General features: G+C 44.2%; 2 protein-coding genes across 2 annotated transcripts; one reads left to right on the forward strand and one right to left on the reverse strand.

Moving 5' to 3' along the window:
- Window positions 1-820: 820 nt before the first annotated feature.
- On the reverse strand, window positions 821-7,158 carry LOC139398308 (NAD-dependent protein deacetylase sirtuin-3-like). Its single transcript, XM_071144365.1, has 7 exons — window positions 6,842-7,158; window positions 6,444-6,687; window positions 5,996-6,228; window positions 5,326-5,426; window positions 4,952-5,113; window positions 4,431-4,643; window positions 821-2,255 (listed from the first exon to the last, which is right to left on the reverse strand). Exons 1-7 carry the CDS (start codon window positions 6,936-6,938, stop codon window positions 2,235-2,237), a joined length of 1,071 nt encoding a protein of 356 aa, XP_071000466.1. The 5' UTR covers window positions 6,939-7,158; the 3' UTR covers window positions 821-2,234.
- A 244-nt stretch (window positions 7,159-7,402) lies between these two features.
- LOC139398307 (26S proteasome non-ATPase regulatory subunit 13-like) lies at window positions 7,403-14,010 on the forward strand. The gene is made up of 11 exons (XM_071144364.1): window positions 7,403-7,643; window positions 8,326-8,439; window positions 8,580-8,635; window positions 8,769-8,899; window positions 9,127-9,298; window positions 9,496-9,575; window positions 9,794-9,919; window positions 10,219-10,281; window positions 12,270-12,350; window positions 13,094-13,210; window positions 13,494-14,010. Exons 1-11 carry the CDS (start codon window positions 7,543-7,545, stop codon window positions 13,587-13,589), a joined length of 1,137 nt encoding a protein of 378 aa, XP_071000465.1. The 5' UTR covers window positions 7,403-7,542; the 3' UTR covers window positions 13,590-14,010.
- Window positions 14,011-16,328: the final 2,318 nt, after the last annotated feature.

Below are 16,328 nucleotides of genomic sequence, written 5' to 3' on the forward strand. Positions count from 1 at the left end.
GTGTCTCATTGCCTCGTTCCAGTCACCTACTACTATTGAGAGAATCTGACGTCTGCTATATTATGTTCTGTACCCAATGTGCATCTCTTTGATGCAAACCTGTCAGGACAGTATAGAAACAAGTTAAATTATGAATGGTGTTATTTAACATTAGTATGGGGTGTGACAGGTAGTCAAGGCTGTGTAGCAGGGTGGAAGCCGTGAAAGGGCATTTCAAAGGGTCCTATAGTATTACCATCATCTAGTGTGTGTGTGTGCACGTTGGGAGGAGAGGAGGATGGGGGGGGGGTAGCCATAGCCCTGGAAGATCTACCATTGTCCTCATCCTGTGGCTTTCAGCAGCATTGTCCATTAGGAAGTTCACAGGTCAATGGATTTGACCTTAAAAAAGTAGAACTGCATTGATTGAATTCCATTTAATGAATCAGTGACCTATTTGAGTTCAAGAGGGCTGAATGGAGTTCACAATACTGTACTTTAGCTCCATCTGGTGGTCACATGGACACACACACACACACACACACACACACATATACATATATATATACACACGTATATATACACTTGTATACAGTGCCTTGCGAAAGTATTCGGCCCCCTTGAACTTTGCGACCTTTTGCCACATTTCAGGCTTCAAACATAAAGATATAAAACTGTATTTTTTTGTGAAGAATCAACAACAAGTGGGACACAATCATGAAGTGGAACGACATTTATTGGATATTTCAAACTTTTTTAACAAATCAAAAACTGAAAAATTGGGTGTGCAAAATTATTCAGCCCCTTTACTTTCAGTGCAGCAAACTCTCTCCAGAAGTTCAGCCATTTCTTAAAGATATCCATAAAAAGTGTTGTTTAAAGTTTGCCACAAGCCACCTGGGAGACACACCAAACATGTGGAAGAAGGTGCCCTGGTCAGATGAAACCAAAATTGAACTTTTTGGCAACAATGCGAAACGTTATGTTTGGCGTAAAAGCAACACAGCTGAACACACCATCCCCACTGTCAAACATGGTGGTGGCAGCATCATGGTTTGGGCCTGCTTTTCTTCAGCAGGGACAGGGAAGATGGTTAAAATTGATGGGAAGATGGATGGAGCCAAATACAGGACCATTCTGGAAGAAAACCTGATGGAGTCTGCAAAAGACCTGAGACTGGGACGGAGATTTGTCTTCCAACAAGACAATGATCCAAAACATAAAGCAAAATCTACAATGGAATGGTTCAAAAATAAACATATCCAGGTGTTAGAATGGCCAAGTCAAAGTCCAGACCTGAATCCAATCGAGAATCTGTGGAAAGAACTGAAAACTGCTGTTCACAAATGCTCTCCATCCAACCTCACTGAGCTCGAGCTGTTTTGCAAGGAGGAACGGGAAAAAATGTCAGTCTCTCGATGTGCAAAACTGATAGAGACATACCCCAAGCGACTTACAGCTGTAATCGCAGCAAAAGGTAGTGCAACAAAGTATTAACTTAAGGGGGTTGAATAATTTTGCACGCCCAATTTTTCAGTTTTTGATTTGTTAAAAAAGTTTGAAATATCCAATAAATGTCGTTCCACTTCATGATTGTGTCCCACTTGTTGTTGATTCTTCACAAAAAAATACAGTTTTATATCTTTATGTTTGAAGCCTGAAATGTGGCAAAAGGTCGCAAAGTTCAAGGGGGCCGAATACTTTCGCAAGGCACTGTATATACACATGTATATACACACACACTTCATGCTAAGAGTTCCAATTGTTGCTCAGCTTTATTAGCAGCGTAATCTCTTGTGACTGACAAAACAGAGGAGCTGATTTGGTTTCAAAAGTGCCAAGATCATTAGCAACATCATGGTGAACAGGTCTGGTCGATGACATTGACAACAAAACCAGCCCTGTACGGGTCTTTATGCTAATTATTTACTGCAAAAACTGTACATGAGACAAAGAAATTTAAAAGCATAAAAGAATATCTCAAGATATTTACACATTTCACTAATAACTATAATCTATTAAACCAACCCAATGCATTGCCAATTTGTCCTAAATGTCTTCCTCCATTGCTGCCTCTGTGTTGTGCTGATTGGCCGTTGTGTGGATCAAAGTCTGTTGAAGAGAGTTCATTTAATGACAGATTCTCTGCTGAGCAGACAGTCTGCTGTAGTCCTGAGCTATGAGGCAGGTGGACTGAGGTGGACTGCAGCGGTGAGGCATTCTTGAATGCTATCTTAAAAAGACACCGACCCGTCTCATTCCTCCTCCTCTGTAGCCTGCAGATTAAAAACAAAACAGAAGATCCACATAGTGGAGGTTGAAGTTTATATTTTGAAGTGGTCCTGTGTAGCTCAGTGCAGCTTCCGGGATAGTGCTGCTCCATTCCCAGGACCACACGTATGTAACATGGATGTACGGAACGAAGTCACTTTGGATAAAAACAGCTGCTCAATGGCATGCACTATAATACAGCAGGGATTCTTGAAAGATGAGGAAATAAACATTTTTTTTTTAAAACAAATATTTTTCTTAATATTACAAATGAATAGTGAACGCTGTCAGACACCTTAAAAGGCTTTACATTTCTACGTTTATTGTTCAAACAAGTGTTTAAATGCCTTGGTTGTTTAATTCTAACATTCGATTATTCAAGAGCTGTTCTTAGGCACGACGCATCGCAGAGTGCCTTGGACACAGCCCTTAGCCGTGGTATATTGGCTATATATCACAAACCCCATAAGAGCCTTATTGCTATTATAAACTGGATTACCAACGTAATAAGAGCTGTAAAACTAAATGTTTTGTCATATCTATGGTATATGGTCTGATATACCATGGCTTTCAGCCAATACGAATTCAGGGCTCAAACCACCCAGTTTCGAGCCCTGAATGCTGATTAGCTGGTTCCGCGTTGTGTCACGCCTAAGAACAGCCCTTAGCCGTGGTATATTGGCCATATACCACACCCTTATTGCTTAATTATACCATGGGCATTGTTGAATACTTGTTTCTGATTGGCTTGAAGGGCATTCTAGAGTGTGCAGTATTTCCCTATAACCCACGCATGGTATATTTGCATGATAGAATTCATTGGCTATCGTTCATTCTTACATGTTCTATGTTTGAGCTGCTTTTGAAAGCAAACGTCCAATTGAAAACATTATTGCCATTGTTGAATTCGATGTTCCTAAAGGCAAACTAGGACTGCTGGTTTGGTTCGCTAAACTAGCAAGTCTGTTTGGTTACCATGGCAACTCCTGAAGCTGTCTAGTAAACTCGCTAGCTACTTCAGTGGATATTGAACACATTTCTACCGGAAAATGAACACATTCCTAACAGCAAATATGTTAAAATTATAGCTTTGGTATAAAAGGGATAATCAACTAAAGATTCTATATATTCTTTGGAAAATAATGTAACTCTGTGGAAGGTCAGTTCCACTCCGTGAACACACCTTCCACGTCGTTCATTATTTTCCATAGATTGTCTCTTACATTAAATTAAAATCTCCAAACTTCCTTTTGTTTTGTTTTATAGCGCTATATAAAATGCTCCAGGCTAATTTCATTAGCATGTTGGTATGTTTTTCTATATTCAGAACATAAAACAAAATGTACATAACATTATCCCTTAGGTCTAGGACAGGAAGTACTTCAATAGTTTCAGAACAACGTATCTTAAGGGGGTTTAGCCGTCTGTGACGGAGTTGACAAGTCACTGATGGAGTGGACAACAAACATTTAAAACAGACATTTTTTTTTTTACCTCTGAAAAATAGAAGTTCAACACAAAGTTTTAGTAAAATATAGAAAATACAATTTGCCAATAAAAGCATCAATCTATCAGGTTTTTCAGACAGAATTTACGTTACATGAAAATCTGAGGAGTTTGTTTTACGGAGTAGACAAAAATGTAAATGTTTATTCATTCAAGTTGTATACAAAGTAGCAATTTAGTTTTTCCTCGGGTGCTTCATGACTCTAAAATCTCATTTAAAATAAACATATTTTAACCAAAATTCCCATCCTATCAGGGAGATGGAGTTGACAGTTTATGGTTGTGGCCATAGTGATTTGAATATTGTTTGTTTAATTCTATCAACATTTGAGAACTTTCCAGACCATGAGTGGCCTTGTTGCACTCCATGTAATGAGGACATGAATAAGGGGTCCTTATGGTAGAGCTGTCCCTGCTCATTCCTGATTCATTTAGGATTTCAGACAAATCTGACTGAGTCGACCAAATCTCCAGACACATTTTTTAGGAATCACAGTTTTGAGAGAAATATTATTTAAAGTCAAATAACGGAACAATTTGTAATTTTTTCCATACATTAAGTCTCTGAATGCTCTGAAAATCAGTGAATGCAAAGAGCCCAGGGTTTAGGTGCGTTTGTGTGTTAAATGCGTACGTGACACGTGTGTAAATCAGATGATTTCCCATGAACCAACCTTCTTAGCATTGGCAGCCATGAGAGCCTCCAGCTGGTGGTTCCAGCCCAGGACATCAGCTAGCATCTGCACCCCACCGACCACATCCCCTAGCTGGGCCACATCATTGTGTCGCGGGGTCCCCCAAGCGAAGGGCCCCACCAGGTCTCTGTTGATAAGTAGGCGAGGGACAGAGTCCCTCACAGCTCCAGCCAGACTGGCAAAGGGCTCCACCTAGTGTATTGACATGGAACAACATGTTTTAAGTCTCCAGTAAATAAATAAAAAATAAATAAAAATAATAATAATAAATAAATGTAAAAAAATATATATATATATATATATACACACACACCGGAGATATCTTTTATAGGAACCCTGGACTGAGTGAAACCCTGTCCTGCCTGATTGACAGGTGAATAACAGGAGAATAGCGTGTTAACTGGTTTATAACATGTTTATAACTGTGAATAACAGCTTACTAACAGCCACATAACGTGTGTATAACATCTTAATAACACATTAACAGCAGTGTTCCTCACCTCCAGAGAGGTACCCATGATAATGAGGAGGTCTGCCAGGGGAAAGTCCTTCAGGTAGCTGAAGTAGTGAGGAGGTAGTTCCTCCCCAAAGAAGACAATGTCAGGCTTCACCACACCCTTACAAGTGGGACACTTAGGGATTGTCCCCTTCATAATGTCAGGCTAAGAAGTAGACAAACACACAGGAGAAATACAGGAAATCAAAACTAGATATATTTTAACAACAAGCCACTGCATCAAACTATTATCTTTCAAACTTAAGAAACTTTCACAAATGACAGTATCGGAGCTAGATGGATTGAAGTCTCTCAATAATATGAATCAGTTGTAACAGGGAAATGCTCTGAGAATGGTGTGATAGTTAACCGACTCACACGTAGCTCCTCCCCCTTGTAGTCTCTGAGACACACAGTACAGGTAGCAGTAGCAAACGAGCCGTGTGCCTCCACCAGTTTCTCAGGGGGGATTCCTGCCACTAGAGTCACACACACACAGTGAAACACAGTGAGATAGACAGAGAGGGAGAGAGACAGTGAAACAAATCAAATCAAATGTTATTTGTCACATACACATGGTTAGCAGATGTTAATGCGAGTGTAGCGAAATGCTTGTGCTTCTAGTCCCGACAATGCAGTAATATCCAATGAGTAATCTAACCTAACAATTTCACAACAACTACCGTATACACACAAGTGTAAAGGAATGAATAAGAATTTGTACATAAAAATATATGAATGAGCGATGGCCCGAACGGCATAGGCAAGATGCAGTGGATGGTATAGAGTACAGTATATACATATGAGATGAGTAATGTAGGGTATGTAAACATTATATGAAGTGGCATTGTTTAAAGTGGCTAGTGATACATTTATTACATCAATTTTTCCATTATTAAAGTGTCTGGAGTTGAGTCAGTATGTTGGCAGCAGCCACACAGCGTGTGTGAGAGAGAGAGAGAGAGAGAGAGAGAGAGAGAGATGACAGGCTCCTGTGTGTATTATCTGAACTGTTTTTCAATATGGTCACACTAGTGGATCCACTTACGTCTCTCCAGGCCGTCGATATTCTGCGTGTACATTCTGAGGAGCTGGCCCTTGTCATGAAGCAGACGTATGAAATAGTGTGTGAGGTTGGGTTGGTAGTTGCCTGGGTACAGCTCTTTGGCCAGGGCAAAGAAAGGGTTGGGGTTGTGATGGAAGTAGTTGATCTCGAAGATGGCTTCTGCGTAAGGAAGATTATACTGCTGGAGGTTGTCATAGAGACCACTGCCAGGGGACCTGTCCAAGGAAAGTAGGGAGAAAAAGGTTTCCTACAAAGTCTGTGCATTCATTGTATTCCTGACATGGATTGACTGAACATCTCAAACACTTTCCAAATATTTGAGGTTGCATTTGATGGAACTTCAACCAATGGAATCATCCCAAAAGTGCAAAACCGTACCTTGCCCACCAGTCAAGTGCACCTCAAGCATTTAAAATATACCGCTTGTCACCTGAAGTCTGGGATACCACTAGGTGTGCTGATCCCAGCCCCTGCCATCACTATGATCCTCTTGTACTGTCCGCCTCTGATGTTCTTAGTGAGGTCCTCTAGCGTCTGCTGCTTGGAGCCCTCCACTCCTCCTCTACAGAACAGTCCTCGAAACCCAGGCCACCAGACTGTCCTGTCTTGTCTTGGACGTAGACCGTGGACATCCCTTTGCCTTGGAGCGAGGAATAATGTCCTTTGCTGTTGATCTGAGAAGGTAATGCATGTGGTGAAGTTACTGAGTAACTAGCTACTATCCTCATCGATCATATTACCTGTAGGTCTATGTAATGTTCACATCAATCTCAAAAGCAGCTTTCAAATTACAATTCGTTTCAAATCGATATTTAGGCTCTTGCTTACGTTTGAGTTTGATGAATCTAGCTGCACTCGATGTAATAGTACGATACAAATATAACCTGCCCTTGTAGACCAGTGGCGAGGACATGAAATAAGTCATAGCTAGCTGCAAGAAATACACAGTATATTTGTAGCCTTCTCTAGAGCCGCATCTTCATTTTGGAAGCAGGCAGTTGAAGCGCATGTTTTTACACAAGAAGAACCATTTCAATAGCATAACTCTCCTAAGCTTTAGCTACATTTCATAATGCACAACATTCGCTCAAAACAAATGTGAGCCACTGCATTAGTCTGTTGTTGCTCTGGTTACCTTTGAACTCGTATACCGTAAAATATGTAAAATTATATAATACAGTTTAGAATAAACAATTTAAATATACGTGCTCACTGTCATTATTTTATAAATTGTAAATATCAGTTTGGTTCACTAATATCGAGTAATTAAACCACTTATCGTGATTACATCTATAAAATATATATATATATATATATATATGGGGTAATAAAAAAACACGTAAAACACGTAAACGCGTATTTATTAGAAATATTACGGTAGATGTTCCTGTGTCAGCTCAGCTCCCATGAGTCTTTGCGTCTGCTCTTTGCTTGTGGTGCTAGCTGTTCAGTTAGCTAGCTAGCAATTATAGATACAAGTTGTCAACGCGTTTCTTATTCGGTATCTAAAATCTAAACCTACCGCGACAATGAAAGATGTTACCGGGTACCTCAAAACGCAACAGAGCATCAGTTCGACTCCGGAGATGGCATCGGAATGGCACACACTAGAGGAGTTTTACAACAAAAAGTAAGGAAAGCGTCTTGTCTACGTTAGCTAGTTTTTGTATGTCATTCATGCGCTGAGTCATGGAGTTAGCCTACTAATGCTACAGTAGCTAGCTAAACACCAACCATCAGTGAATGACACACAAACAATCCACCAACTGTGAATTGTGTAGAGTGGAATAAAACATGACATATATTTTATTCGTAACATGTGACTAACGTTACCGAAAATAAAATGTTATGATAGTCGTCATGTCCACAATCTTCCTTGATGCTATGCGGTTAACGGTTGCTAAAATGCTTCAGTAGACAGGGAGGCTAGCTAGTTAGTTAACGTTGTTTTTTTTTTTTGCGTTTAGGGACTTTTGCAATCTTGCAAGGCCATAGGTATTCATAGTCTCCGTCTTCCCTTCATCAGGCGGCAGGTAGACTAGTGGTCAGAGAGTTGGACTAGTAAGTTAACAGAAAATATCGAATTCCCAAACGGACAAGGTAAACATCAGTCGTTCTGCCCCTGAACAAGCAGTTAACCCACTGTTCCTAGGCTGTCATTGAAAATGAGAATTTGTTCTTAACTGACTTGCCTAGTTAAATAAATATAAAATAAATCTGACCAGCTTGCCACTAACCCCATTCAGTGCAGGATTGTTTCTTATTCATCATGTAATTCTAGTACCTAACCATATACCTCTTTCCATTGACAGGTTGTGGCATCAGTTGACCCTAAAGCTCACAGACTTTGTAAAAGACCCTTGCTTTGCCACAGGAGATGGCCTCATACAACTGTACGATAACTTCCTCAGTGACTTTGACCACAGGTAGGACCAACACCAACCTACAGTAATAACTGCTTCTCTGACAATTGGAATAGTAGCTAGAATTACAACACTGTTTAGTAGTCTAATCTCTGAGTGTTCAGTTGTTACCTTTTCTTTCTCTATCTCTCTGTCGTTTCTAGAATCAACCCCCTGTCTCTGGTGGAGATCATCCTGTATGTTGCCAGACAGATGACAGGTAAGAACACAGTCGGTACATGCAGTCTGTAGTCCTATCACCTTCTTCGCTGATGCTAAGTAATTGAACTCGAATCCACTCAGATACAGCATGTATCAGCACTCAACCAGCTCAACCAAGTTCTCCTTTTCAGATCCTAAAGATGCTATCACTTTCCTTGAGAAGACTAAGGAGAAGGTGAAGAGCAACGATGAGTCGGTCATTCTGTGCAAGACGTCTATTGGAGCCCTTAAACTGGAGATAAATGACCTTCCAGCCACAAAGGTAACACACTGTCTGGGCATACAGTAACTTGTAGGTAAAAAACCTGGAAAACAAACGTCTCAATGGAGACCTGTCCCAAGACGGCAGTAATCAAAACAATCAAAAGCATACAATAGCTTACTGAAGCCAGATGTACATGTATGTACATTTCAATCCAATGTATCTGTATGCGAACCCTGCCAGTCCACCGCTCTAGCCACTAGTCTACCCTGCCTTCCGTCCTGCAGATATTAATTGAGGAGGTGGAGGAGACGCTGAATAACTTGCCGGGTGTGACGTCAGTCCACGGGCGATTCTACGACCTGTCCAGCAAATACTACCGCATCGTGGGGAACCACGCCTCTTACTACAAGGACGCTCTGCGCTACCTCGGCTGTGTCGACATCAAAGACCTGCCAGGTAACATCTGTTTACAATGTACAGAGGCAGTATGTTGCACTGAAATCATACAGCAGAATTTAATGTTGGTAAAATCACAAAAACATCATTAGAATTATTATTATTATTATTTTATTTTTTACAATTGTTTGAAGGCGTTATTAGTTTGTGTGCTAGTACTCACTTGCTGTCATAACTGATGTCTTTATATCCATCAGAGACAGAGAAGCAGGAGAGGGCTTTCACACTGGGTCTGGCTGGACTCTTAGGAGAAGGAGTTTACAACTTCGGAGAGCTGGTAATTACCCATCACCACCCTTGTGATAGTTGTGTTTTTGAGGTATCCTCCCATTTGGTGAGATATTAGTCTGTCTGATAATAAGCATCAAGCAGCCATTTTAAAGCTAGATTTGGCTGAGCTACAGCCACAAAAGTTTGGGCTCAAGTTTTACCTTCAAAGCACCAGATGGCTTTGACAGCCTTTGTTTGACAGCCTGTCTCTGCTTGTGTTTTTAGCTGATGCACCCAGTACTGGAGTCCCTAAGGAGCACAGACAAGCAGTGGCTGATAGACACATTGTACTCCTTCAACGGAGGCAACGTGGAGAAGTTCCAGGCCTACAAGTCTGCCTGGGGAGCGCAGGTAACCAGCACAACTGGCTATAGTACGGCCTACAACAGCCGGGTTGAATGTACTCTATGGAAACTATCGCTGCAAGAAATAAAGATTGAAAACTATTGTCGCTCCCGTTGTCTCGTTCCAGAATGTGTTATTGTTTATTCGCATGGACATGGGGTTTTGTTGAGGTGCTATGATTGGAGGCCCATTTTTTTAAAAATGATAATGCAAGTTAATAATGTTACAATAATCACAGAAGATTAGAAATCACCTGTCATTTAACCAACAAACACAACTCCTCTCAACGTGTGTCTGTGTTGCAGCCTGACCTGGCAGCCAACGAAGCCAAACTGATGCAGAAGATTCAGCTGCTTTGTGTGATGGAGGTGGGTTCTCCTTTCTCTCTCTTCTTCTCCCCCTACACGGCAGAACTAATGCTCTCTCTAATTGAATGTTTTATAGTGCAGGAGAACTGACGTTTGGATACAGGTTTGACTTTTCACAATGAATGTGGTTGTTTTACCCAAGGGTAGGAACTGAGAAATGTCATATTTTTAGAGGAACAGAATCTGAACCGGGAACGAAAGTGATCTATACTGTTCCAGAACAGTTATTTTGAAAGCCTGGGAACCGATTAATAACTTTACATTTCGGGTATTTTTTTCTAGTCCCACAAAAAAAACACAACAAAGTGGTTATGCAAAGCCCTCCCTCTGTCACTCAGAAACTTCTTCCAGTGTCTGCCTGCCCCTCCCCCTCCTTCTGAAGCCCTCCCTCTGTCCTCCCTCAGTGTCTGCCTGCCCCTCCCCCTCCTTCCGAAGCCCTCCCTCTGTCACTCAGAAACTTCTTCCAGTGTCTGCCTGCCCCTCCCCCTCCTTCTGAAGCCCTCCCTCTGTCCTCCCTCAGTGTCTGCCTGCCCCTCCCCCTCCTTCCGAAGCCCTCCCTCTGTCCTCCCTCAGTGTCTGCCTGCCCCTCCCCCTCCTTCTGAAGCCCTCCCCCTGTCACTCAAACGTCTTCCAGTGTCTGCCTGCCCCTCCCCCTCCTTCAGAAGCCCTCCCTCTGTCCTCCCTCTGTGTCTGCCTGCCCCTCCCCCTCCTTCTGAAGCCCTCCCTCTGTCCTCCCTCAGTGTCTGCCTGCCCCTCCCCCTCCTTCTGAAGCCCTCCCTCTGTCCTCCCTCAGTGTCTGCCTGCCCCTCCCCCTCCTTCCGAAGCCCTCCCTCTGTCACTCAGAAACTTCTTCCAGTGTCTGCCTGCCCCTCCCCCTCCTTCTGAAGCCCTCCCTCTGTCCTCCCTCAGTGTCTGCCTGCCCCTCCCCCTCCTTCCGAAGCCCTCCCTCTGTCCTCCCTCAGTGTCTGCCTGCCCCTCCCCCTCCTTCTGAAGCCCTCCCTCTGTCACTCAAACGTCTTCCAGTGTCTGCCTGCCCCTCCCCCTCCTTCAGAAGCCCTCCCTCTGTCCTCCCTCTGTGTCTGCCTGCCCCTCCCCCTCCTTCTGAAGCCCTCCCTCTGTCCTCCCTCAGTGTCTGCCTGCCCCTCCCCCTCCTTCTGAAGCCCTTCCTCTGTCACTCAGAAACTTCTTCCAGTGTCTGCCTGTCAGATCTTTGCCAGTGTGTGAGTGTGTGGGCTACTGTAGCCCCTCCCTCCTCTGAAGCATAGGCTACTGTAGCCCCTCCCCCCTCTGAAGCATAGGCTACTGTAGCCCCTCCCCCCTCTGAAGCATAGGCTACTGTAGCCTACTGATGGTATAGGCATAATAACAGAAGAACGGCTTCAATTTTTCAATGCTAGTTAATGATACTATAGTTATCAAATTTTATTTGTCACATACACATTGTTAGCAGATGTTAATGCGAGTGTAGCGAAATGCTTGTGCTTCTAGTTCCGACCATGCAGTAATAACCAACAAGTAATCTAACAATTTCACAACAACAACCTTATACACACAAGTGTAAAGGAATGATTAACAATATGTACATAAAAATATATGAATGAGCGATGGCCCGAACGGCATAGGCAAGATGCAGTAGATGGTATAGAGTACAGTATATACATATGAGATGAGTAATGTAGGCTATGTAAACATTATATAAAGTGGCGTAGTTTAAAGTGGCTAGTGATACATTTATTACATCCTGAAAAAGGGGACTTTTCTTTTTTTTTGCTGAGTCAAAAAAAAAATAATGGTTCAAAATGAAACAATTGGAAAATAAATTAGGTTCCAACACCTGATTTTTTTTTTTTTTTTTACCAGCTTACTGTTGGATGCACTGATTGGTCAGTCTCTCTGGGTCACAGCGCCTGCTTAATGACGAGGATACATGTAAATGATGCTCTCAAACAGCCCTAACATGTCTACCTCTTCTTCTCTCCTCCGTCTAGATGACGTTCACTCGTCCCGCCAACAACAGACAGCTGACCTTCCATGAGATTGGACAGAGTGCCAAGATCCCTGTGAACGAGGTCAGTTGGTCATCAATTCACCAATCGTATGTCACTTATGACAAATCATTAATATCTGGAGGCTTCCTATGATCATAGGTCTGTATCCGTGGTCACCTGGTCCACAGGCGATTTCCCAGCACAATAACACCCCATTTAAAATAACATTTAGTTGAGTCGGTGCTTTACTGTCTGGAACTATAGGCCTGCACATCCTGTGGCTCCACCTCCGGGGTTGGTGACAACTGGGGTTTATCTGGAGACCAGGGTTGGGGTTTATCTGGGGACCAGGGTTGGGGTTTATCTGGAGACCAGGGTTGGTGACAACTGGGGTTTATCTGGGGACCAGAGTTGGTGACAACTGGGGTTTATCTGGAGACCAGGGTTGGTGACAACTGGGATTTATCTGGAGACCAGGGTTGGTGACAACTGGGGTTTATCTGGAGACCAGGGTTGGGGTTTATCTGGAGACCAGGGTTGGTGACAACTGGGGTTTATCTGGAGACCAGGGTTGGGGTTTATCTGGAGACCAGGGTTGGTGACAACTGGGGTTTATCTGGAGACCAGGGTTGGTGACAACTGGGGTTTATCTGGAGACCAGGGTTGGTGACAACTGGGGTTTATCTGGGGACCAGGGTTGGTGACAACTGGGGTTTATCTGGGGACCAGGGTTGGTGACCACTGGGGTTTATCTGGAGAGTTGATTGTAAACGGTTTGAACCTCCTCACTGGGTCTGATTGTGATTCTTGGTTGTCCCCTGCAGGTGGAGCTGCTAGTGATGAAAGCTCTGTCTGTGGGTCTGATCAAAGGAAACATTGACGAGGTGGACCAGAAGGTTCAGATGACCTGGGTGCAGCCCCGAGTACTGGACCTGCAGCAGGTACAGGCATTCTCCTTAACATATTCATATTCACGGGCCCAGGAATAATAATCGATCAATGAGAAGCACCGGTTCTCAGGGGCTGGACACGACTCCTGGTTTGGACCAGAAACAAGGGAATATTCTGTTTTACTATAATGTCCTCTGTAACACAAGACATTGAGACCAATCCTAGTTGTGGTTAAAATAAGTTGGCTTTGAGCTATAGAAATCATCCTCGACATATGGAAAAGCTTGTGAATGTTAACCTTTGACCCTGACTCTCTTCCTTGTCCTTTTTCAGATCAAGGGCATGAAGGACCGGTTGGACCTCTGGTGTGGGGATGTGAAAAACATGGCTGTGTTGGTGGAACAGCAGGCCCACGATATCCTCACCTAGACAGCCCCCCCCCCCCCCCCCCCCCCCTTGGTTTAGCATCACTTAGACAGGCCTCCTCCCCTTGGTTTAGCCTCACCTAGACAGGCCTCCTCCCCTTGGTTTAGCCTCACCTAGACAGGCCTCCTACCCTTGGTTTAGCCTCACCTAGACAGGCCTCCTCCCTCTGGTCTCCTCCATGGCCCTGTCCAGAACAACCCCCTAACCTCTAGACACTTGTAGAGATCAGAGAAGATGTATTTGATAGGTTTATGCAGTATGATGATAGTACCTTGCCCTCTGATAGTCTAGGTAGAGTTTTGGCCATATTGCTTACACCAGTCAAATCCTTTCAGACAAGGGTCTAAGGTGTAGGTGCCAGGATGTTCGTCTGGACAGGGCCCTTCTCCCCGCCTGTTCACCCCTAGAACAGACCCCCATCACAGGAATCCTCTCTTCCTTCCTCTACCTACCTACCTATCTCCCAGAAGGACTGATGCATCCAACTTTTTCAGTTTTTTTAAAAATTTTATTTGTATTTTTGTTGGGGTTCTGTGTACGTTCTTGTTACTTTATAGCAGTACATAAATACAAGAAAACATTGTTCAATTTTGAAATAAAAATGACAAATGCTTGTTGGTGAAACATTACCCTTCAAACATGAATTGTGGATGTGACTGTGTTTAGACCTATTGGTTGTATTGACTAATAGAATGACAGTTTCTCCAACCCTGGATCCTGAGGTATGTTTAACCAGGTTATAGTGACTAATAGAATGACAGTTTCTCCAACCCTGGATCCTGAGGTATGTTTAACCAGGTTATAGTGACTAATAGAATGACAGTTTCTCCAACCCTGGATCCTGAGGTATGTTTAACCAGGTTATAGTGACTAATAGAATGACAGTTTCCTCAACCCTGGATCCTGAGGTATGTTTAACCAGGTTATAGTGACTAATAGAATGACAGTTTCTCCAACCCTGGATCCTGAGGTATGTTTAACCAGGTTATAGTGACTAATAGAATGACAGTTTCTCCAACCCTGGATCCTGAGGTATGTTTAACCAGGTTATAGTGACTAATAGAATGACAGTTTCCTGGATCCTGAGGTATGTTTAACCAGGTTATAGTGACTAATATAATGACAGTTTACCCAACCCTGGATCCTGAGGTATGTTTAACCAGAAGGTTATAGTGACTAATAGAACGACAGTTTCTCCAACCCTGGATCCTGAGGTATGTCCAGGACTAGAGGGGTATGGTGTGAACCCATGGGTACATGAGGTCCAGGACTAGAGGGGTATGGTGAACCCAGGGGTACATGAGGTCCAGGACTAGAGGGGTATGGTGTGAACCCATGGGTACATGAGGTCTAGGACTAGAGGGGTATGGTGAACCCAGGGGTACATGAGGTCCAGGACTAGAGGGGTATGGTGTGAACCCAGGGGTACATGAGGTCCAGGACTAGAGGGGTATAGTGTGAACCCAGGGGTACATGAGGTCCAGGACTAGAGGGGTATGGCGAACCCAGGGGTACATGAGGTCCAGGACTAGAGGGGTATGGTGTGAACCCAGGGGTACATGAGGTCCAGGACTAGAGGGGTATGGTGAACCCAGGGGTACATGAGGTCCAGGACTAGAGGGGTATAGTGTGAACCCAGGGGTACATTAGGTCCAGGACTAGAGGGGTATGGTGTGAACCCAGGGGTATATGAGGTCCAGGACTAGAGGGGTATGGTGAACCCAGGGGTACATGAGGTCCAGGACTAGAGGGGTATGGTGTGAACCCAAGGGTACATGAGGTCCAGGACTAGAGGGGTATGGTGTGAACCCAGGGGTACATGAGGTCCAGGACTAGAGGGGTATGGTGTGAACCCAGGGGTACATGAGGTCAGGGACTAGAGGGGTATGGTGAACCCAGGGGTACATGAGGTCCAGGACTAGAGGGGTATAGTGTGAACCCAGGGGTACATGAGGTCCAGGACTAGAGGGGTATGGTGTGAACCCAGGGGTACATGAGGTCCAGGACTAGAGGGGTATGGTGAACCCAGGGGTACATGAGGTCCAGGACTAGAGGGGTATGGTGTGAACCCAGGGGTACATGAGGTCCAGGACTAGAGGGGTATGGTGTGAACCCAGGGGTACATGAGGTCCAGGACTAGAGGGGTATGGTGTGAACCCAGGGGTACATGAGGTCCAGGACTAGAGGGGTATAGTGTGAACCCAGGGGTACAGGAGGTCAAGGACTAGAGGGGTATGGTGAACCCAGGGGTACATGAGGTCCAGGACTAGAGGGGTATGGTGAACCCAGGGGTATATGAGGTCCAGGACTAGAGGGGTATAGTGTGAACCCTGGGGTACATGAGGTCCAGGACTAGAGGGGTATGGTGAACCCAGGGGTACATGAGGTCCAGGACTAGAGGGGTATGGTGTGAACCCATGGGTACATGAGGTCCAGGACTAGAGGGGTATGGTGAACCCAGGGGTACATGAGGTCCAGGACTAGAGGGGTATGGTGTGATCCCAGGGGTGCATGAGGTCCAGGACTAGAGGGGTATGGTGAACCCAGGGGTACATGAGGTCCAGGACTAGAGGGGTATAGTGTGAACCCAGGGGTACATGAGGTCCAGGACTAGAGGGGTATGGTGTGAACCCAGGGGTACATGAGGTCCAGGACTAGAGGGGTATGGTGAACCCAGGGGTACATGAGGTCCAGGACTAGAGGGGTATGGTGTGAACCCAGGGGTACATGAGGTCCAGGACT

The sequence above is a fragment of the Oncorhynchus clarkii genome, unplaced genomic scaffold (assembly GCF_045791955.1).
Source record: "Oncorhynchus clarkii lewisi isolate Uvic-CL-2024 unplaced genomic scaffold, UVic_Ocla_1.0 unplaced_contig_9041_pilon_pilon, whole genome shotgun sequence".
Lineage (NCBI taxonomy): Eukaryota > Metazoa > Chordata > Actinopteri > Salmoniformes > Salmonidae > Oncorhynchus > Oncorhynchus clarkii.

Bases quoted from the DNA above. Each gene is read 5' to 3' on its own strand.
- LOC139398308 (XM_071144365.1), bottom strand. From the start codon at position 6,938: ATGACTTATTTCATGTCCTCGCCACTGGTCTACAAGGGCAGGTTATAT. The intron at 4,644-4,951 runs GTGAGGAACACT...TCAATACACTAG, and splicing joins TCATGGGTACCTCTCTGGAG to GTGGAGCCCTTTGCCAGTCT. The intron at 2,256-4,430 runs GTTGGTTCATGG...TTTAATCTGCAG, and splicing joins TGGCTGCCAATGCTAAGAAG to GCTACAGAGGAGGAGGAATG.
- LOC139398307 (XM_071144364.1), top strand. From the start codon at position 7,543: ATGAAAGATGTTACCGGGTACCTCAAAACGCAACAGAGCATCAGTTCG. The intron at 8,900-9,126 runs GTAACACACTGT...TCCGTCCTGCAG, and splicing joins ATGACCTTCCAGCCACAAAG to ATATTAATTGAGGAGGTGGA. The intron at 12,351-13,093 runs GTCAGTTGGTCA...TGTCCCCTGCAG, and splicing joins CCAAGATCCCTGTGAACGAG to GTGGAGCTGCTAGTGATGAA.